Genomic DNA, 23282 nt, shown 5'->3' on the forward strand with positions numbered 1-23282 from the left:
CGTGCAGGCCAATATTGAGCCTAAAGTCATTGAAGCCTTATTTGAGGGACTTCAAATTAAAGGTGGAGTCTCTGAGAGCTGTGGAGGAGGGGGAATTTCTGGTATCCCTAGATATCAAGGATGCATAGCTTCACATTCCGATCTGGCCGCCTCACCAGGCTTATCTAAGATATGCGCTACTGGACTGTCACTATCAGTTCCAGGCACTGCGGTTTGGCCTCTCCATGGCACCGAGGGTGTTCACCAAGGTCATGGCGGAAATTATGCTACTCCTCCGCAACCACGGTGTGAACATAATTCCTTATGTGGACGATCTGCTAATGAAGGAGTCTTCCAGGGAGAAGTTGTTACAGAGCATTGCTCTCTCAACTCAACTACTCCAGGATCATGGATGGATCCTGAATCTTCCAAAGTCACATTTGGAGCCAACAAGGAGGCTGTCCTTCCTAAGGATGATCCTCGACACGGAACTACAGAGGGTGTTTCTACCTGCGGAGAAAGCTGTGGTGATACAAACAATGGTCCGGGATGTCCTGAAACCAGCCCGGGTGTCAGTTCATCAGTGCATTCGCCTTCTGGGAAAGATGGTTGCCTCCTACGAGGAAGGAAGGTGGTCAAATCTGGAATCCATCCTCCCGATAAACATTCTGGAACTAAGGGCCGTGTACAACGGTCTTCTACAGGCGGCACATCTTCTAAAAGATCAGGACATTCAAGTTCAGTCGGACATTGTAACGACAGTGGCCTACATAAACCGACAGGGCAGAATGAAGAGCAGGGCTGCAATGTCACAGGTGACAAGAATCATCCTCTGGGCAGAAAAACACGCGGTGGCGCTGTCAGCAATCTTCATTCCAGGAGTGGATAACTGGGTAGCGGACTTCCTCAGCAGACACGATCTCCATCCAGGAGAGTGGGGCCTCTACCCAGAGGTGTTCACGGAGGTGACAGGTCTTTGGGGTGTACCTCAAATAGACATGATGGCCTCCCGCCTCAACAAGAAGCTTTGAAGGTACTGTTCCAAGTCCAGAGACCCACAGGCAGTGGCGGTGGACGCCCTGGTGACTCCGTGGGTGTTCAAGTCAGTGTGTGTGTTCCCTCCACTTCCAATCATCCCAAGGATTCTAAAACTAATAAAAAGAACAAGAGTTCAGGTGATCCTCATTGCTCCGGACTGGCCAAGAAAGGCTTGGTACGCGGCTCTTCTGGAGTTACTGTTGGAAGATCCGAGGCTTCTTCCTCTTCACGAGGACCTTCTGCAACAGGGGCCGTTCGCTTATCAAGACTTACCAAGGCAACTTTTGACGGCATGGAGATTGAACGCCAGATCTTAGCTCGGAAGGGTATTCCGAACAAGGTTATTCCTACCCTGATACAGGCTAGGAAAGGAGTAACGTCTAAACATTACCATCGCATTTGGAAAAAGTACGTGTCTTGGTGTGAATCCAAGAAGTTTCCTACGGTGGAGTTTCAACTAGGGCGGTTTCTCCTTTTTCTGCAAGCAGGTGTGGATGTGGGCCTACGCTTGGGCTCCATAAAAGTCCAGATTTCGGCCTTGTCCATTTTCTTCCAGAAACAATTGGCTGCCCTCCCTGAGGTTCAGACATTCTTGAAAGGGGTTCTGCACATCCAGCCTCCCTTTGTGCCTCCTCCGGCAGCTTGGGATCTTAATGTGGTGCTGCAGTTCCTGCAGTCGGATTGGTTTGAGTCTTTACAGGAGGTTGATGTCAAGTTTCTTACTTGGAAGGCGGTCACACTGTTGGCATTATTATTATTATTTTATTACATTTTATTTATAGGGCGCCACAAGTGTTTCGCAGCGCCGTACAAAGGACAGTACAGGGAGACAAAACTTAGCATAACAATAAATAACAAAAATAGAGTGCAGGTAACAAAGAGCAACACAATTCTCAAAACATAATACAGCTTAGATGTAAGTAGCGAAGGAGTAATCACTGTACTACTTGGGGCTGGCGGCCATAGATAGAGATGTGCCTTTGCCAGCAGGAGAGAAAGCAGGTAAAGATGGTCGCTGAGTGAAATGTGTCAAGAAGAGGGTTTAGACAAGAGGAAAGAGGGCCCTGCTCTGAAGAGCTAACAATCTAGTGGGGAGGGGCAACAGACAGATGACATGAGGTGCAAGCAGGTAAGCCTGATGGTGGTATGCGAGCAAAGCAGAGATGTCCAAGGTATGGGGCAGGGGGATGGAGGAGCAACCTAAGGACTAGGTTATGCATTGGAGGGGTACGCTTTGATGAATAGGTGGGTTTTCAATGCCCGTTTGAAGCTTTGCAAGGTCGGGGAGAGTCTAATGGAGCGGGGGAGCGCATTCCAATGAAGGGGTGCAGCACGGGCAAAATCCTGAACTCGTGCATGGGAAGCAGTGACCAAGGCAGAGGAGAGGCGACGGTCATCAGCCGACCGTAGTGGGCGGGAGGGAGTATGAAGGGAGAGGAGGTTGGAGATGTAGGGAGCAGTGGAATTAGAGATGGCCTTGTATGTGAGGGTGAGAAGTTTGAAGAGGATTCTGTAGGGGAATGGGAGCCAGTGTAGATTTTATTGAAGGGGAGTGGCAGAAGTGGTGCGGCGGGAGAGGAAGATGAGCCTAGCTGCAGAGTTGAGGACAGATTGGAGGGGAGCGATGTGGGAGCAAGTGAGGCCAGTGAGGAGCACATTGCAGTAGTCAAGTCGTGAGATGACCAGTGAGTGGATGATTAGTTTAGTTGCACTCTGGGAGAGAAATGGCCTGATGCGAGCAATGTTGCGTAGCTGGAACCGACAAGATTGCGCCAGAGCTTGGATGTAGGGTGCAAAGGAGAGGGAGGAGTCAAAAGTGACGCCCAGGCAGCGGAGTTGGGGAACGGGGGAGATGATAGTGTTGTCAACAGTGATAGAGATGTTTGTAGGGGGTGTTGCTCTGGCTGGGGGAAAGATAATAAGTTCAGTTTTATCCATGTTGAGCTTCAGAGAGCGCTCAGACATCCAGGAGGAGATGGCAGAGAGGCAGCTGGAGACCTGAGAGAGGACAGAGGGGGACAGATCAGGAGAGGAGAGGTAGAGTTGTGTGTCATCAGCATAGAGGTGGTATTGAAGGCCAAAGGAGTTAATGAGCGCACCCAGGGAAGGAGGTGTAGAGGGAGAACAGAAGGGGGCCTAGGACAGAACCCTGAGGGACACCAACAGGAAGGATGGAAGGGAGTGAGGTGGTTCCGGAGGCAGACACAGAGAAGGAGCGGTTAGTGAGGTATGAGGTAAACCAGTCAAGGACGGTGCTAGAGAGGCCAACATTTTGGAGTGTGCGGAGGAGGAGAGGGTGATCCACGGTGTCAAAGGCAGCAGAGAGGTCCAGAAGGATGAGCAAAGAGAAGTGGCCCTTGGATTTGGCCGAAAGCAGGTCACTGGTGACTTTCACCAGGGCAGTCTCGGTGGAGTGGAGTGGGCGGAAGTCAGATTGTAGTGGATCAAGGATGGAGTGGTCAGAGAGGTAGCTTGTGAGACGGCTGTAGACCAGTCGTTCAAGTAGTTTGGAGGCAAAAGGGAGAAGAGAGATGGGGCGGTAGCTAGTGAGTGATGAAGGGTCGAGGTTGGATTTTTTGAGAATAGGGGACACCAGAGCATGTTTGAATGGTGAGGGAAAGATGCCAGTAGAGAGCGATAGGTTAAAGAGGTGAGCAAGGTGGGAGCATGCAGAGGGGGGGAGGGAGCGGAGAAGACGGGAGGGGAGGGGGTCCAAGTGGCAGGTTGTGGGGGGAGAGGATAAGATGAGGGAGTGGACTTCCTTGTCTGAGGTGGGACGGAAGCAGGACAGAGTGGGATAGATGGACGGGAGGGATGGTGGGAGCAGGGGGGCAGCAGAGGGGTGACGGGAGATGTAATTTTGAATATCCTCAATTTTGGAGATGAAGAAGGAGGCAAAGTCAGTGGGAGTGAGGGAAGAGGGGAGGGGAGGAGGAGGGGGGCGAAGGAGAGTGTTGAAAGTTTCAAAGAGTCGGCGTGGACTGGAGGACTGAGAAGAGATGAGTGTTTGGAAAAAGGATTGCTTGGCTAGAGAAAGAGCAGAGCTATAGGAAGAGAGGATAAACTTGAAATGGAGAAAGTCCGCCAGAGAGTGGGATCTCCTCCAGGAGCGTTCTGCAGACCGTGAACATTTTTGTAGGAATCGTGTGAGTTTGGTGTGCCAGGGTTGGGGTTTGGAGCGGCGGAGGGGGACAGATGAGAGGGGGGCCACAGAGTCAAGAGCAGCAGTAAGGGAAGAGTTATAGAAGGAGGCTGCCTGGTTGGGACAAGTCATAGTGGAAAGAGGAGAGAGGAAGGTCTCAAGGGAGGACATGATAGTGGGGTTGAGGGACCCGAGATTGCATCTGCTAGACGTGTGTCAGAATTGGGGGCATTGTCCTGCAAGAGCCCCTACTTGATTTTCCATAAAGATAGAGCTGAGCTCAGGACGCGTCAGCAATTTCTTCCAAAGGTTGTGTCAGCTTTTCAAATCAACCAACCTATTGTGGTGCCAGTGGCTACTGACTCCTTAATTACCTCAAAGTCCTTGGGTGTTGTGAGGGCTTTGAAGATTTATGTGAAGAGAACTTCTCGTCACAGAAAATCAGATGCTCTGTTTGTCCTTTATGATCCCCATAATGTGGGATATCCTGCTTCTAAGCTGATGATTTATCACTGGATCAGGTTTACTATCCAGCATGCTTATTCTACGGCAAGATTGCCGTTTCCAAAATCTGTTAAGGCCCACACTACTCGTAAAGTGGGTTCTTCCTGGGCGGCTGCCCGGGGTGTCTCGGCTTTACAACTTTGCCGAGTGGCTACTTGGTCAAGGTCAAACAGGTTTGCGAAGTTCTACAAGTTCAATACTTTGTCCTCTGAGAACCTTAAGTTTGGTCAATCTGTTCTGCATGAGCCTCCGCGCTCCCCCTCCCGGAGAGCTTTGGTACATCCCCATGGTACTAATGTGGACCCCAGCATCCCCTAGGTTATAAGACAAAATAGGATTTTAATTACCTACCGGTAAATCCAGAGCTTAGTTTTCCTGCAGTTGTTACTTGGTTCAGTACTGCCTTGTTACTTGGCTAAGTACTGTGGTTCAGCCATTGCTGAATTGTTTCAGGCTGGATAGCTTGGTTTTCTATTGTTATGCGTGAGCTGGTGCGAATCTGACCACTGTGTATTTCCTTATCTCAAAGTATGTCCGTCTCCTCGGGCACAGTTTCTAGACTGGGTCTGGTAGGAGGGGCATAGAGGGAGGAGCCAGCCCACACTATTAAACTCTTAAAGTGCCCATGGCTCCCAAGGGACCCGTCTATACCCCATAGTACTAATGTGGACCCCAGCATCCTTTACGGACTTCGAGAAAAGGATTTACCAGTAGGTAATTAAAAGCCTATTTTCTGTTTGACAAACATGGGTCATCGTACTAAATGCACAATAACATCTTGCTACTTTGTACTTACTTAGAGACTTTGGGCATTATGCCAAAGATGTTTGGTATGATGAATGCATAGTCTCCTTTTAATTACACGAACATTGACTATTTTAAATTTAAAATGTTAAACACTGTTACATTGCATTTCCATTATACACTTATGTAACAATGCATAGAAATCTAAGCTCATTTCAATCTGTTATGTACTTGTACAGAGTATCCAATGCAGGAAAGAATAGGTGCTGGCAGGGAAGCAATTTCCTTGCCATTGTGCTTACCTAAATCTGTTGACAAGTAATTGCAGCCTACAGAGAGATTTCATGGCAGCACTGGTATTAGATCTCCAAAATCATATAGTACATCAAAGTTGGAGTGTTAAATACAGAGAAGATATACTCACAAAAACATAAAATGAAACATACAGTACTTGGAAGCTTGAACTGCTTTTCATATCTAGTGTACATACAGTATGTGCCTGTATATACCATGAAGTAGGACCTCTTCTCATTGCAGATAAACTACATTGGGGTAGATGTACAAAGCCTTAGCGAGTGATACAGCGGAGAGAAGTACCAACCAATCAGCTCCTGTTATTTTACAGACTGTTGCCCTTATTTATCAATGAGTGATAAATTTCACTGTGAGTGATAAATTGCACCAGCCAATCCACTCCTAACTGACATTTTTCAAACACAGTCTGTAACATGTCAGTTAGGAGCTGATTGGCTGGTGCAATTTATCACTCTCAGTGAAATTTATCACTCATTGATAAATAAGGGCATGTCTTTGTAAAATGATAGGAGCCGATTGGTTCGCAGTTTCTTTCTTTCAATTTTATCACTCTCCAAGGCTTAGTACATATGTCCCACTGAGTGTCCCTGCACAAGTGTAGTTCTAAAGTCAGGAAACTCCCAACTTCAGTTCTAATGGTGCCCATACACTTGTGCAATTGCATTCGACACGATATCGGGCACAATTTCCCTTGAAACTCACCTTGAGATAAATCGCATCTAAAGTGATTTTTTTTTGTGCATTCGATGCGCAAACAATCTTGCGATTTATCGCATGCCCCTTACGACCGGAAATCGGATGACATCGGATGATCGAATGCGATCGCATCGCATGCTGACTAAAGCACACCAGATTTGTCTGCAAGATCTTTAAAAATGTAAATAGAAAGCTGCTGGGTTAACTGGGGGATATATAAACAGGCAGCCATTTTAACTCTGTGCACTTCTGTTTGCTTTGTGACTAGAGAAGTTTGGTTTATACCTGCTGCTTGTTCCACATTGGTAGCTACCGTGCACTGCTTTGTTCTGCTTGCATTACAAAGTGTTTCTATAATGCTGTGTGTAGAGATGGATTCTACTCGCTATCAGGCTCTCGTGCTACACTGTGCTCAAGATGAGGGGAGACCGGGAGAGTGCCCAGCAAAGTCGGAGAGAGAGATCTTGCTGGACGAAGGGCTGGTTACTTAAAAGGCCTACTCGGTCCTACATGCCCCTCCTGGATGAGATCAGGGACAACAACCCCAGACTACCACCACAACTTCCTGCGCATAGATGATGACACCTTCCAGGAGTTGCTGAGTCTGGTGACCCCCCCCCCCACCACATACAGAAGCGGGATACCAAATGGAGGGTACCTATCCCTGCTCAGGAAAGGCTTGTGGATACCCTGAGGTTCCTTGCTACTAGACAGTCATTTGAGAACCTGAAGTTTGGGACCCGTATCTCTGCGCAGGGTTTGGGACACATTATACCTGAAACCTGCAAGGCTATTATTAAGGTGCTTCAGTACAAGTATTGCAAGGTAAGAAAACAACACCACACATTGCTTGTAGATTTACAAAACATTTTATTTTTAAAACTGTATTTGTATTTGCTAAGACCGCGCTCCCACCCTCTAGCCGCCCTCTTCACACTGGCCCCCCCGCTTGCAAGGGGGAACAGTGACTCACTCACCACACTTCATCTCCCCGAGGGGGTGGCGGCTGGCTGCCGGGGTGAGCGTTCCGCTGTAGCGAGGCGCGATCGGACCCCTATGGAGCTCAATGTCCAGTCAGCGGGACCAGTGGCTCAAGACCCCGCAGGGCGGACACTGCTCCCCCCCTCAGTCCCTCGCTGCAGAGAGGCTGTCGCCAGCAGCCTCCCTGTAACAAACTCTGAAAACAAAGGAAAAAACTTTTTCTAAAAGAACTCTGTAGAGCTCCCCTAGCTGTGACCGGCTCCTCCGGGCATTTTCTAAACCGAGTCTGGTAGGAGGGGCATAGAGGGAGTAGCCAGCCCACACTATTTAACTCTTAAAGTGCCAATGGCTCTTGGTGGACCCGTCTATACCCATGGTACTAATATGGAATCCAGCATCCTCTAGGACGTAAGAGAAAAATTAGCTTTTTATTTCAAAACATAACTGTTTTATTATATATGTGCCCAACATGGCTGAACTTTAGCAACAGTTTTCATGATGCAGCACATCTGCATCATTACATATATGAAATCAAAAAATAATTGCCATATATAGCAACAAATGTGGTGCATTCTGATACTACGGCGTTGAGTGGCACGGCAGCCAGGGGCACACGGCACACATGCAGCTTGGGGTAGGAAGATGGGTCCCCGGTTCCATCAACCTGCACCAAGTTGCGTGTGTGCATTGTGCCCCTGGCAGCGGTGCCACTCAATGCTGTAGTATCAGAATGCACCACATCTGTTGGTATGTATAACAAGGGTAGCAGTATGTCAGAATCACCCTACATTTGTAAGAGACTTGTCTCCTCCTGATCTCCCTCTGACATCAAGGAGGTCAAAACTGCGGAGGGGACGGTGGATGTGTGGCTGGCTTGGAAAGGGTAGCTGGGTTGAGGAGGAGATTGGATAGTGGGGGAAGGGTGGGTGGGGGTTGACGATAACGGGAAGGTTAGCTGGTTTGAGGAGGATGGAAAGGGGAGGGAGGGGAGGTGGGTGGGGCCTGCGGTTGCAGATAACTGGAATGGAGGCTGGGATGTGGAGGAGTATGGGTACTGGAGGAAGGGTAGGTGGGTTGTGGACTGAAGGTAAAAGGGAGATGAGGAGCAGATGCTTGATGTTCTGGCCCATGAACGTTTCACTCTGGTGTCAGTTGTCCTGCGAGTGTTTTGTACAAAACCTGTGCATTGCATTATTCTCATGGCGGTGGTCAACGCAAACTATGAATTTATTTTCCTGGATGTTGGGAAAAATGGTCGTTGCTCAGATGGTGGATCCTTGAAGAATACACGTTTCTATGAGAGGCTCACCACTAACTCCATTCATCTGCCGCCTGTTGAGCAAACAAAGAATGGGCTGGGATTTGTGTTCGTGGCAGATGAGGCCTTCGCACTGCACACACATAATGAAGCCCTACCCGCAAAGAGTCCTGAACCACGACAGGCGCATTTTGCATTTTCAACTACCGCCTTTCCAGGGCCCGTCGAATTGTTGAGAATGCATTTGGCATTCTCAGCAACCGGTTCAGGATCTTCCACCGACCCATCAACTTGAGGCTGGACAAAAGTGACTCTGTAGTAACAGCATGCTGTATACTGCACAACATAATCCGACGGAAGGCCACGAGGCAAATATCTTTGCTCCCAGCAGGACCGGAAGACCCCAACCAGCCATTGGAGTAAGTGCCGATTTCCTCGGTGGGAGCACCTGCAGTAACCTTTCAATGGGGAAGGAGCTGTGGCATGGCCGGAGGAATACATCAGATAATTAAAAGCAACTTACCCCTTCGGCCTCCTCCACATGCAGACTTCCCTCCTCGGACTCTGCCATCACCACTGGGGACTCCTTAGCTGACCGTTTCTCCAGGAGGAAGTTTAGTTCTTTGAAATACCACAGCTGCGGCACCTGACCTCTTGGAATCCTCCACCTTGCGGTTCTCTTTTACGAAAACTGTCCGTATATTTGCAATTTTCTTACGGACCCAGGCCACAGAGGCCCCAAAGAAGGTGGGCTTGGAGTACTCCACCAGGCGGTTATAGGCAGCCTCCCTCTTCTGCTTGTTGCTGTAGTCCGGTGAGGACGTCAGCCAGCGACAATCCTCCTCATGTTACAGGCTGATAAAGCCTGATCGAAAATTACAGCTCTCATAAGACATCTGCAGAATAAAAAAAAAAAAAAAAAAAGGAAAATGAATAAACATGAAAAAAGTTGCATTATTCTGGTTAAATAAAGTTTGTTTTCTAGTTACTGCTGTGAATTATCTGAAATATGTTGTGATAATACATTGGTGTGCAGGGTGCAGTAGCATAATGGTGGGCAGTGGCTTGCAGTGGGGCAGCATTTTGGGCAGTGGACCAGCAGAATGGTGGGTATAGGTGGCAGCATAATGGTGGCTAGTGGCTTGCAGTGCAGCAGCATAATGGTGGACAGAGCATGGCCAGTGGCTTGCAGTGGTGCAGCATTTTAGGCAGTGGGCCAGCAGAATGGTGGGTATAGGTGGCAGCATAATGGTGGGCAGTGGCTTGCAGTGCAGCAGCATAATCGTGGACAGGGTGCGGCCAGTGGCTTGCAGTGCAGCAGCATAATGGTGAACAGGGCGCGGCCAGTGGCTTGCAGTGGTGCAGCATTTTAGGCAGTGGGCCAGCAGAATGGTGGGTATACTGTAGGTGGCAGCGGCTTGTAGTGCAGTAGCATAATGGTGGACAAGGCGCGGCCAGTGGCTTGCAGTGGGGCAGCATTTTGGGCAGTGTTTTGGGCAGTGGGCCAGCAGAATGGTGGTTACAGGTAGCAGCATAATGGTGGGCAGTGGCTTGCAGTGGGGCAGCATAATGGTGGGCTGTGGCTTGCAGTGGGGCAGCATAATGGTGGACAGGGCACGGCCAGTGGCTTGCAGTGGTGCAGCATTTTGGGCAGTGAGCCAGTATAATGGCGGGTAGAGCAGCATAACGTTGGGCAGTGGTGGTAAAAAAAAGCATAATAATCATTAGTGGCCAGTGGTGTAGCCTGCCTACCTTGTCTGCTGTTTGGGAGCTCAGCAGCGTGCTTCCAGCCTCTTCTCTAGTCATGTGCACAGTGGGTGAAGAGGAATGGCCAGGAAGTCGGCTCCTGTCTTCACAGATCGCACCTCGCAGTGTGATAAATCGAATGTGATAAAAACAGCATGCGATCGCACGTGCGACACGATAAATATTAAGTGCAGCACATATCATCTTGAGACGCGAGATTCGACCGGAGTGCCCGCGCATTGAGTCGCATGGTACATAAAACGTGCATACAATCCTGCGATTTATCTCACAGATGCGGTCGAAATCGAACGGTTGTACCAGATATCTCACAAGTGTATGGGCCCCATTAGGTAACAGGCTGAAAGGAATAGTCCTAGACACTGGCACAGAAACATTAGGCAGCCTCAGTCAGTCACCGTTTATCAGATGCATTTACTGACTTCCAGGAGTGATCAGACACTATGCATTCATTAGTGCTACGAGGACTGAATTGAATGGCTAAAGATGGGTTTATAAGGCTGTCAGTGGCACTCACTTATATTCACATGACTGGCTTGTACTGTGGTATGTCAGCTGCCCTGCTTGTTAGAGACTGTTTGTATTGACTATTCTGTCTGCCGCCCATCTCAACCTCTGCCAAGTAACTGGTTATTCTTGTCTGCTTCCTGCCTCAACTTTTGCCTGTTACTATATATTATTGTAAGCCGCCCACCCTGACCTCAACTTGTAACATTGCATCTGTGAGGACACAGGGTTTGCAGATCACTCCGTCACAAGAATAGATGAACACAGCAGTAGATCTGGGTTAAACATAGCACACCACTCTTGGCAATAGTAGAATCCAACAAAATGAAAAAATCAATCCAACAAAATCCTGTGGCTAGGCACAAACTGCTGGCGAGCCCACGTAAGTATTAGCAGGGTTGTAGACACAGCCCTTAAGCAGAGACAAGGTCCAAAATAAGTGACACGGATCAAAGTCCAAATAATTTCAACACAACGGATCCCACAATAAACTCTTGGTAGAGCATCACCTCTTAGGCAATGGCAGTGAAATACATTCCAATGCAAACAGGTAGTCCCTTATATCCACTCAGAATAGCCAAAGGCTACAGGGGTGTGTTCTGCTTCCCTCTGACTCAGTATCCCATAATAACCCTGTCTGTTACAGCATCCAATAGCCAGATGCCTGAAGTCCGATCTGTACCTGACTAGTCTTCCATGTTTATCACCACCTCTGCTGATCTTGTAACCTGCTTGAGGTTTAGTTTATGACATATCACCAGGCCTGGGGGTAACTTAGTGCAGATGGGAAAGGGGCTGCTATAAGTGAAAAATGAACTACAGAGTTCTACAGGTATACCATGGTACTCAAGGCATTGATCACAAAGCACTGACAATACGTCACCACTGACATTGTGTATGTCAGCTCACATATACACTAATATTATATATACACACAGATCTGCACCTGCTCTGCCTCCACATATCCCTCCTCGTCAAACATGTCGACACAAGCGTACCGACACACCACACACACAGGGAATGCTCTATATGAGGACAGGACCCCCACAAGGCCTTTTGGAGAGACAGAGGGCCAGATGTACTAAGCTTGAAAAGTGATAAATATCACTGTGATAAAGCACCAGCCAATCGTCTCCTAACTGCCATGTCACAGGCTGTGTTTGAAAAATGACAGTTAGGAGCCGATTGGCTGGTGCTTTATCACAGTGATATTTATCACTTTTCAAGCTTAGTACATCTGGCTGCATGAGAGAGTATGCCAGCACACACCCCAGCGCTATATGACCCAGGAATCACACAGTAACTTAGTGTTTACCCAGTAGCTGCTGTATATATGATTATTGCGCTAAATTTATGTGCCCCCCCTCTCTTTTTACCGTCTTTCTACCGTGAGTCTGCAGGGGAGAGCCTGGGGAGCTTCCTCTCAGCGGAGCTGTGGAGAGAAAATGGCGCTGGTGAGTGCTGAGGAAAAAGCCCCGCCCCCTCAGCGACGGGCTTCTGTCCCGCGATTTGGTGCAAAAATGGCGGGGGCTCATGCATATACACAGTGCCCAGCTGTATATATGCTGCTTTTGCCAGGAGGTACTCAATTGCTGCCCAGGGCGCCCCCCCCCCCCCCTGCACCCTACAGTGACCGGAGTGTGTGGGTTAGTGTGGGCGCAGCTGTGCGCTAGCTCATGTGAAGACAGGAGTCTTCTGCCGCCGATTTTGACGTCTTCTTGCTTCATCCGCCGGCTTCTGTCTTCTGGCTCTGCAAGGGGGACGGCGGCGCGGCTCCGGGAACGGACGACCAAGGTTAAGTTCCTGTGTTCAAACCCTCTGGAGCTAATGGTGTCCAGTAGCCGAAGAAGCGCAACCTAGCCGCAGTTAGTAGGTTTGCTTCTCTCCCCTCAGTCCCACGTAGCAGAGAGTCTGTTGCCAGCAGAAGCTCTCTGAAAATAAAAAAACCTAACTAAAATACTTTCTTAATAGCAAGCTCAGGAGAGCTCACTAAAATGCACCCAGCTCCTTCCGGGCACAGATTCTAACTGAGGTCTGGAGGAGGGGCATAGAGGGAGGAGCCAGTGCACACCAGTAGTACTAATTCTTTCTTAGAGTGCCCAGTCTCCTGTGGAGCCCGTCTATTCCCCATGGTCCTTACGGAGTCCCCAGCATCCACTAGGACGTTAGAGAAATATGAATTCTATGTTATACGTAAATATAATAAATGCCAAGCCAGTTGTCTGTCCACAACACGTTTTATTTTAATAAAATATTTTTATCAAATTCAAAAACGTGTGAAAGCCATACCTCCATATTTGCTCAATATGAAATAATTGCAGACAAAAAAAAAAAACCACACCATAAGAATACAGACTAACAGTGCACTTCTCTTTACATACAAAATTCTCTCCATATTTCTGTGTGGACTTTGTTATAAGTAGCTCATATTATGAGCGGAAACATTTAGCCCAATATAAAAAACTTTTATCAGAAAGAGGCAAGACACCCCACAAAATACAAAAAGAAAAGTGCACATCTACTTCTGTGCACAATACACTTCATATTTCTGTATTAGGACCAGATACATTTACCATAACTCACAAAAAAAAAAAAGTATATTATTAATTAAAACCTATGAATAAAATTTGCCCATACATATGATCACAAGATTTCTGTGCACACTACATTTAAATATTTCGATATACTGTAAACTCTGAACTATTGTTTGGAGTAGGATGTTGTAAAAGTAGTAGTAATGGACAATGAACTTAGAAATAGTTCGCCTCTTTGGCCATTCTTAAATGTACTCTCTAAAAAGGCTTGTGGAGTCTGAGCTTGTTGTGCACACTGGGATGTAGGCCCAAATCAGGTGCGTCAGTGTGCTTGTTAGGTATAATGGGTGCAGGGTGGCAACTGTGGTGGTGTTGAGCAGATTTGGGTAAATTCACGGTAATCATAACTGACCCTTTCCTGCATAGCTACCATTTGCGATAGCAAACTGCTCTGCAAGTGACATTCATTGTCCATGAATCGCTGCAGTCTGGCATCCTCTTGAACCCGCCATTCCAAATTCAGCTCTCTTACTTGCATGCACAGGATATTACTCATGGCTCTTGTAGCAACCTCAGTATTGGTCTTCTTCTTACGAGTTGGAACTGTGAAAACCAAAGCAAAAATAAATAAATAAAAGCATCACAAACGTTCAAAATGTTTGCAACACATGAGTGTAAACGGTACTACAAATTAAAGGGCAGCACTATCAACGGGTGGTATTCATGTGACCGACGGTCACATGACCTCCCCCAAAATCCCGCCCCCTCACTATTCCGACAGTCGGCATGCCGACCAACTGGGACTATTTCCACTCGTGGGTGTCCACGACACCCATAGAGTGGGAATAGAACCCATGGCAACCGCAGATCCCCACCGAGCCCGCAAGGGGCTTGCTGCACTGACATCGGTCAGCCATACCACACCCCTATCAACACATCTGTGATTGCTGTTACCGTCCTCTAGCACAAGTTGAACGCTGCAACAGATACGGTTTCACTCTAGCACTCTGCAACACTTGTTCAATATTTAACAACGTACCAATTAAGTCACAGCCTTCACTATACTGGTTATTTAAGTGTTTACAGCGCTCCCCCACTCCATTAGACTCTCCCCGACCTTGCAAAGCTTCAAATGGGCACTGAAAACCCACCTCTTCATCAAAGAAATAGGGCAGTACGGATGGTGTAATGGTTAGCATTACTGCCTCACAGCAATGAGGTCATGGGTTCAAATCCCATCACGGTCCTAACTGTGTGGAGTTTGTATATTCTCCCCGTACTTGCGTGGGTTTCCTCCGGGTACTCCGGTTTCCTCCCACAATCCAAAAATATAATGGTAGATTAATTGGCTTCCAACTAAATTAACCCTAGTGTGAATGTGTCTGTGTGTACATGCGATTGGGAATATAGATTGTAAGCTCCACTGGGGCAGGGACTAATGTTAATGGGCAAAATATTATCTGTAAAGCGCTACGGAATATGTGTGCGCTATATAAATAACTGGTAATAAATAAATAAATAAATAAATAAATAAAGCGTACCCTTCCGATGCATAACCTAGTCCTGAGGCTGCTCCTCCATCCCCCTGCCCCATGCCTTGAACATCTCTGCTTTGCTTACATACTTCCATCAGGCTGCCTCCCGCTTGCTTGCACCTGTCATCTGTCACCCCTTTCCACTAGATTGTTAGCTCTTCAGTGCAGGGCCCTCTTTTCTCTTGTTGTCAAAGCCCTCTTCTCGACACATTTCACTCGCAGCTCTCTCCTACTCAGCGACCATCTTTACCTGCTTTTTCTCCTGCTGGTAAAGGCTCATCTCCATCTATGGCCGCCAGCCCCAAGTAGTACGATGATCACTCCCTCACTACTTACATCTTAGCTGAATTATGTCTTGAGAATTGTGGTGCTCTTTGTTACCTGTACTCTATTTCTGTTATTTATTTACTGTAATGCTACGTTTTGTCTCCCTGTACTGTCCTTTGTACGGCGCTGCAAAACACTTGTGGCGACTTATAAATAAAATGTAATAATAATAATAATAATAATAATAATACTACTACCATTTTATAGACAAATCCTAGTATAAATTAGTATGTCACAAAGGCGAACGCTGCAACACAAAGCTTTTAGTAATGTTAATACAGGGGAACTTACCGTTACTGCGTAGGGTGGGCTTGTCTCCTTGGTTCTGTGGTTGGGACTCACATCTGTGGCGGTGTTTAGTTTGCTGATGGTGGTATGACTGATGATGACTCTGCTTCGCTGCCAGTATCATCAAATAAGACCTGAGATGACGGGCTCTGCTGGTTGCACTCAATACTCGAAGCCGTGCCTGTTGCAGACAGTATGCCAGCATCACTGGATGCAGTTAGGGCCACAGGGTTGCATAGTGCTGTATGCCCAAAAAAGGTACTGCGCAAATCATGTAAGGGCCACTCCATCCTTTCCATACCACTGCGATATCGATTGTGTTCATGGACCTTTGTATATAGTTTCTTAAGGAACTTTAGTTCATTAAGAACTTGCTGTTGTGTCTTTACAATATTCCTGCTGGACAGGATCTTTGCAATGTTGCCGTAGATCATGGCTTCCTCATCAGTGCTTGTAATTTGGGCATTTCCTCCCTTCCCCTCACATGTAACAGCTCCTGAACTACTTCCTACTTTCCTTCAAGACATTGCGCCATGACGCACGAGGTTGGCAGCAGTGCGGGATGCCGGCCAAACTTTAACATTTTTTTAAATGGGCAATCACCTGCAAAGCAAAACCATGGCTTGTAAGTGACTGCCCCTTAAAAAAAAAAAAAGTCAGTCAGTTTGCATGGCATCCCGCAAGGCTGCCAAACTCGCCCGTCATTACATCTGACCATGGTGCCAAACACAATGCCACTTTCACCACTGGCATTGTTCTCATCAAACCACTGGCATTCTTGTCCTTCACCCCCTGGCACTTGCACCCTTCTCCTCCGTTTACTGTGAACGCTTGCACTGGCACTGTATGCATGTGCATCGGCTCTCTCCTACACCAGCTGCCGCTGATGATGTAATCAGAATGCATCAGGCATCCCTAACTGGCCAATGAGAAGCTTCTAGGTGCAGCCTGGGAGTAAAATGCCGGGCTGCACCATTCAAGACTTGATCAGATGAGAGTCCCGGGAAAAACCCTGATTAATAGCAGTAGCACTGAACCGGGAATGTGTTCCTGGGTTGATGCCTTTCAGACATACGCAAGACCCAGGTAACTTGGTCAAGCCCTGGAAAAAACTCAGGAATCTTGGCATGTTTGAAAGGGGTATATATTAGCAGGTGACATGGAGATGAATGGACAACTGGATTTAACAATTTGTCACCTTTCGCTGTCATGAATGATTTATTTTCCCATGAGGATAAATTGGCAACCATCCCACTGTGGGGTTTATTTAGCCTTAGCCTGAAATAAACCCATAGGTCCTATGTAACTAATTATTTTTTAAATATATGAACTGGACAGTTCTCAATGTGTATAATTTGTGTACATATTTATGTTTGCGTGTAATGTTAATTACCGTATGTACCAACCTCATTAACCTGTCATATACTCTGTATTTCCATGTGATCATGCTCCACTGTGTATGACACAGTATACAATTACACCTACACAATACACATCCTGAAGGCTTGTCGCATCATAAACCTGAGCCAATTTGTTGTAGTACCCTAAGGGGCTCAGTTTAAAAATAAAGTGATCAGTTTATGGTCCAACAGCAGAATTAAATGAAGATTGGGAAAGAGAAACCTGCAATGACCGACATGACTGCAGTAGGTCTACAAAAGCCAAGTTTCAGCACCCTACAAATATCCTCAGGGAGTCCGTTGTGTGGACTGGGTAATGACCCAATAAACCGCAATCTAAAATAAAGAATTCTATTTGTTTTTTTCCTAATCAACAAACCTGGTTCCTTTCAAATATACTTTCGATTTTCTCTTAAATGGACCACAAAACTTGGGATTACATTTATTTTATTTTTTAATACTCAAGATTTTCATATTGACAGAACCCCAGATTTAAAGTCCATCACTGCTGACAATCCAAATAGGCTCTAGCTTGTATTAATTTACATACGTAGTGTTTGCACTAGCTTGTATTAAGATACAGTGGCAGAATTCAAATGCTTTCTGCCACTATATGGAGCCCAAACAGAGCTATTCAATTGTAGCTCCGTTCGTGCGTGATGCCTGCCAGTGTTTGCATTTCAGCTGAAAGGCGCAAAGTGACCCATTTGGGTGCTTAAACAGCATTTTCGTGACTGCGTCTAGCACTTTGGTCAGATTTAGCTGTTTTACGAGGCTAAATCTGACTTCTATGGGAGCGATTAGCGCAATAAAGTGACAATTGAAAAATCACCCCTGCAATCTCCCATCCTTTTAGATGGGAGATTGGGCGCGAAAATCAATTGAATGCTGCCCAGTAAGTGTGATCATTGTTCTTTTTGCATAACACCTCAAAAGCATTCCAATACCACATTAGTCTATGGTGCAGTATAATTTTGAGTTAGTTTGTTCCCACTGCTGTGCATAGTAAGCACTGGGTGTGTGGAATCATTGGGTTACCAAATGCTTGTGAACCCAGGCCTTGATGGAAGTTTATGTATTGGACCACCTAAAGTGATGCCAGTTGATCACCCTCTGTTGGTTTCAGGAGTCAGATTTGTGGCCAAAGACTATTTAACCCTCGCAAAACCACAGCTACTAATTCCAAATGATAAAATATGGTGCCTATGCCCAATCTGCAAACCTAATTTCATGACCAAAACAGTATTGGGCCAGGTAAAGAACAAGTGGGTCATATGTAAGTGACCACCCTCTGTTGGTTTCAGGTGTCAAAACTGTGTCCCAAGTCCATTTAACCCTCGCAATACTACAGCTACTTATTCAAATCAATACACATGCCCACTTTGCCAGCCTGTTTCATGCCCAAAAGTTTGTTTGCACAGGCAAAATACAATTCATGTGAGCAGGGTCAGACTGCCCACAGGGGTACAGGTGAAATCCCCGGTGGGCCCCACTGCCCGTGCATTGGATGTTAATCTGGTACACTATTGTGTATGCACTGCCAGTATTAACGCTCTGTCCAGACCCAGCACTATTTAATGTTTTGCTTAGCCTCTGTGGTGGCCAAGCCCTCTGGAGACTGGTCACACCCCTATGCATGGTCCCCTACAACTGCATTTCCCCAGTGGGCCCTTCATGCTCCAGTCCGACACTGCGTGTAAGGGATACGATTATTGTTTATACAATGTACTGAGTGATCGAACTTGATTTAGTTGTTTTAATACAACATGTTCTGAATTAGAAGCTGGAACTCGAAAAACAAGTGAATAAGTAGCTGGCCAAATAAGAAGATACACCCTCCTTGAGGACTGTGGTTGGAGAACACAACCCTAAGCACATGTGTGATTTGTACATGACACAAGTCCTCCTCAGGACCCCAAACAGCTCACGTTTTCCCGGTCATCGAGCAGGTACACATCTGCACATCCTAAAAGCCACAGGTGGAGCTAATTATTTCACTTGCGACTCTGTGAGGGGAACGAGTTTGAGGGGTGTGGTATGTTAGATAGACTAGACTTAGGTCGACAGTGTCTAGGTCGACCACTATTGGTCAACAGTAACTAGGTCGACATGAAAAAAGGTTGACATGAGTTTTGTAATTGTTTTTGGTGTTGTTTTCTTCGTAGAGTGACCGGGAACCCCAATTAGTGCACCGTGTCCCCTCGCATGGCTCGCGAGCTTCGGGCAAGGTGTCTCGCTCCGCTGCCGCTGTGCTCAGCACACATTACTGATCCCAATTGTAGTCCACGTGGATCGTAAAATATTAAAAAGTAATAAAAAAATAATTTTAAAAAAAAATTCCTGTCGACCTAGAAAAAAGGTCGACCTACTTACTGTCAACCAATAGTAACATAGTATCTAAGGTTGAAAAAAGACAATTGTCCATCGGGTTCAACCTATTTGTGGTCTCCTACGCACGATTATTTTGTATAAAATTTTGACTGAAGTTGCTGACTGACGTTTCCGATTAACCCCTCTTTTTTATAATAACCATAGTGCGTGACTATGCCCAGTAACCCTGGATATCCTTATCCATTAGGAATTTATCTAACCCATTCTTAAAGGTGTTGACTGAGTTGGCCATTACAACTCCCTCGGGCAGGGAATTCCAAACACGTATCGTCCTTACCGTAAAAAAGCCTTTACGCCGTATTGTGTGGAATCTCCTCTCCTCTAACCTGAGCGAGTGTCCACGAGTTCTCTGTGTTGATCTAACCAAAAACAGGTCCTGCGCAAGATCTGTATATTGTCCCCTTATATATTTGTAAATGTTGATCATGTCCCCTCTTAATCTCCTCTTTTCCAGTGTAAACATGCCTAGTCTTGCAAGCCTTTCCTCGTATTCCAGCGTCTCCATACCCTTAATTAGTTTGGTCGCCCGCCTTTGAACCTTTTCTAGCTCCAGGATATCCTTTTTGTAGTAAGGTGCCCAGAATTGTACACAGTATTCAAGGTGTGGCCTCACAAGTGATTTATATAACGGGAGTATAATACTCTCGTCCCTAGCATCAATTCCCCATTTTATGAATGCTAATATCTTATTAGCCTTCTTTGCTGCAGTCCTACTTTGGGTACTACTACTGGTCCCATAAAGGACCGGGCGTTTCTGGTTTCGGGTGTGGTATGTTAGATAGTCAACAGTGTTTATGTCGACCACTATTGGTCAACAGTTAGTAGGTTGACATGGTGTCTAGGTCGACAAGGACCCTAGGTCGACATGAGGTTTTTCACTTTTTTTGGCGTTGTTTTCTCTGTACAGTGACGGGGAACCCCAATTAGTGCACTGTGTTCGCTTGCCATTCTTCGGGCTGCGCTCGGCAAAGGTTACCGTTCCCAATTGTAGTCCATGTGGATCGTAAAGTATGAAAATGGGGGAAAAAAATGGAAATAAAAAAAGTGAAAAACTCATGTCGACCTTTTGTCATGTCGACCTAGAGTCCCTGTCGACCTACTTACGGTTGATTAACAGTGGTCGACCTAATTCTTGTCAACCTAGAGACCGGATCCCCTGGTTTCACCCCATCCCTTCACCATACCAGAAACTGTAATCTCTTCCTCCCCTGTAGGCAGCTGTCACAGGGGGCGGGATGTACTATAAGACATCGCCGCCCCTCGCAGCGATACTAATCGCATATGTACTAACATATGCGATTAGTATCGCAATGCGGTATAGGAGGCCCCCAGCGATGATGTCTGCCAGGGTCAGTGGGGGTCAGCGGGGGTCTCCGTCACCTCCCAGACTTGGGAGGTGACGTGTGCAGGGAGACCCCGGGCTCCTCCTCCTCCCCCCTGCAGCCGGAAGGAGACAAGGCTGTGATGCGGGGGAGAAGGAGGAGGGGGGCCACACCAGCAGCGGCTCAGGTATGCCGGGGGGAGGGCCGTCGTGAGCGGTGCGGGGCGGCGGCGGCGGTAAGAATCCCATAGACTTCTACAGGTTATCGCCATAAAAAGATGGCGATACCCTATGGTGCGAAAACGCGGCGATCGGGAGTTAGTACATATGAAAATGCAGTAAAACAGGGGTTTTACCACATTTTCCCTTTAGTAAATCCCGCCCAGACACCCCCCAAAATGTGCACTACAAGATCCACAGTGGCAGAGATCACAGCAGGGAGCCAGTCCCAGCCGTTCTGGTCCCTTAAATCGGTATCCGGACTCCAGGTCGACAGCACAAAGGTCGACACACTTTAGGTCGACGCCAATTGGTCGACACACATTATGTCGACAGGGTCAAAAGGTCGACAGGGACAAGGTCGACATGGAAAAAGGTCGACATGAGTTTTTCACGATTTTTTCCTTTTTTTTAACCTTTTCATACTTAACGATCCACGTGGACTACGATTGGAACGGTAAAGTGTGCCGAGCAAAGCGGTAGCGGAGCGAAGGCACCATGCCCGAAGCATGGCGAGCGAAGCGAGCCATGCGAGGGGACGCGGTGCACTAATTCGGGTTCCCGGTCACTCTACGAAGAAAACGACACCAAAAAAACATAAAAAACTCATGTCGACCTTTTTCCATGTCGACCTTGTTCCTGTCGACCTTTTGACCCTGTCGACCTAAGGTGTGTCGACCAATTGGCATCGACCTAAAAAGTGTCGACCTTTGTGCTGTCGACCCTGAGTCCCAGACCCCCTTAAATCACCTGTGGTTAATTACTGTATGGATATCCTTAAAACCTGGTCTGTTAATGTGCCTTGAGGACCGTAGTTGTGAAACCTTGGCTTAGGACTTAGGTGTACAAATCACGCATGTTCTTAGGATAGGTCATGTATGGGACTAGTGTGTATGAGTCACATGTGTGTAGGATAGGCCACATATGTGATTAGCATGTGTAAGTCACACATGTGACTAGGGTAGGTCATATACTGTATGTCATTGGCATATACTGTATAAGACATGCATGTGCTGAGGATAGGTCACACATGTGCTTATGATAGGTCATGTATGTGATTGGCATGTACAGTATAAGTCACGCTGAGGATAGGTGTTCGGGATGACAATGTACCCACCTATGGTGGTCAGGGTGGTGCCGCTGAAGAACAGGGCTGACACGAAGTCCCACTTGAGCTGGAGGTCGGATGTGTTGCGCAGAACGGACACCCCGAAGCTCCGGATCAGCAGCGCCCTCCGGAGAAAGTCATCCAGCGGCTCCTCGGACAGACACGGGTGGCTGCCCAGGAACTCTGCCCACAGCTCCTCCGTCTCCTCCCGCAGCAGCTGCTCCTGCGGCTGCTCCAGGCTGCAGAAGACGAAGGCTCCGAACAGCAGGTAGAGCAGGTGGGTGACCAGCAGCAGCAGCCAGAGGAGCAGGGGGCTGCGGCTCACCATGGTAATAATGCTGGCCCGGCGGCTGGAAAAATAGGCAACTGGCGGCCTCACTGCTGCAATACGTCGGACAGCATGGGCCTGAGCTTACTGCACCTGCCCCAACTAATCAGGCAGATAGAGGCCTGCACTCCAAGCAGCAGAGCTAAGACCTGGTATGGAGCACTGCCCCATAAGCCCGGGTACTAAGGGGTAAATTTACTAAGGTGGGAGATTTTTAGAACTGGTGATGTTGCCCATGGCAACCAATCAGATTCTACTTACCATTTATCTAGCTGCTTCTAGCAGATAATAGCTATAATCTGATTGGTTGCTATGGGCAACATCACCAGTTCTAAAAATCTCCCACCTTAGTAAATTACCCCTAAGTCTAAGCAAGTACATATGAAAGGGTGTGGTATGTTAGATAGAATAGACTTAGGTCCACAGTGTCAAAGTCGACCACTATTGGTCGACAGTAAGTAGGTCGACAGGGACTCTAGGTCGACATAAAAAAGGTCAACATGAGTTTTTTACATTTTTTGTGTATCATCTTCTTCGTAGAGTGCCGAGAAACCCCTTGTCCCCTCGCATGGCTCGCAAGCTTGGGGCAAGGTGTCTCACTCCATTACTGCTGCACTCGGCACAGGTTACCATTCCCAATTGTAGTCCACGTGGATCGTAAAGTTAAAAAAAATTGAAAAACTCATGTCAACCTTTTGTCACGTCAACCTAGAATCCCTATCGACCTAGAAACCATGTCAACCTACTTACTGTTGACCAATAGTGGTCGCCGTAGACACTGTCAACTAAAGTCTTGTCGACTTAGAGATCGGATCCCATATGAAATGGGGTATGTTCTCGCTCAGACTGTGCATAGGCCATTAGTAATTATGATTATTCCTCCCAAGCCAAAGATAGGCCATC

At 47.2% G+C, this 23282-nt stretch overlaps 1 protein-coding gene across 1 annotated transcript in view; it reads right to left on the reverse strand.

Annotated features, from left to right (window-relative positions):
- The window catches only part of LOC134980446 (potassium channel subfamily K member 1-like), a 39729-nt gene extending 17169 nt beyond the window's left edge, over positions 1-22560 (reverse strand). Inside the window, exon 1 of the mRNA XM_063947280.1 lies at positions 22061-22560. Within this exon, the coding sequence (XP_063803350.1) occupies positions 22061-22379 (319 nt within the window). The 5' untranslated portion in view covers positions 22380-22560. The remainder of the gene's footprint in view (positions 1-22060) is intronic.
- Positions 22561-23282: the final 722 nt, after the last annotated feature.

Source organism: Pseudophryne corroboree, chromosome 12, assembly GCF_028390025.1.
Source record: "Pseudophryne corroboree isolate aPseCor3 chromosome 12, aPseCor3.hap2, whole genome shotgun sequence".
NCBI classification, from domain to species: domain Eukaryota; kingdom Metazoa; phylum Chordata; class Amphibia; order Anura; family Myobatrachidae; genus Pseudophryne; species Pseudophryne corroboree.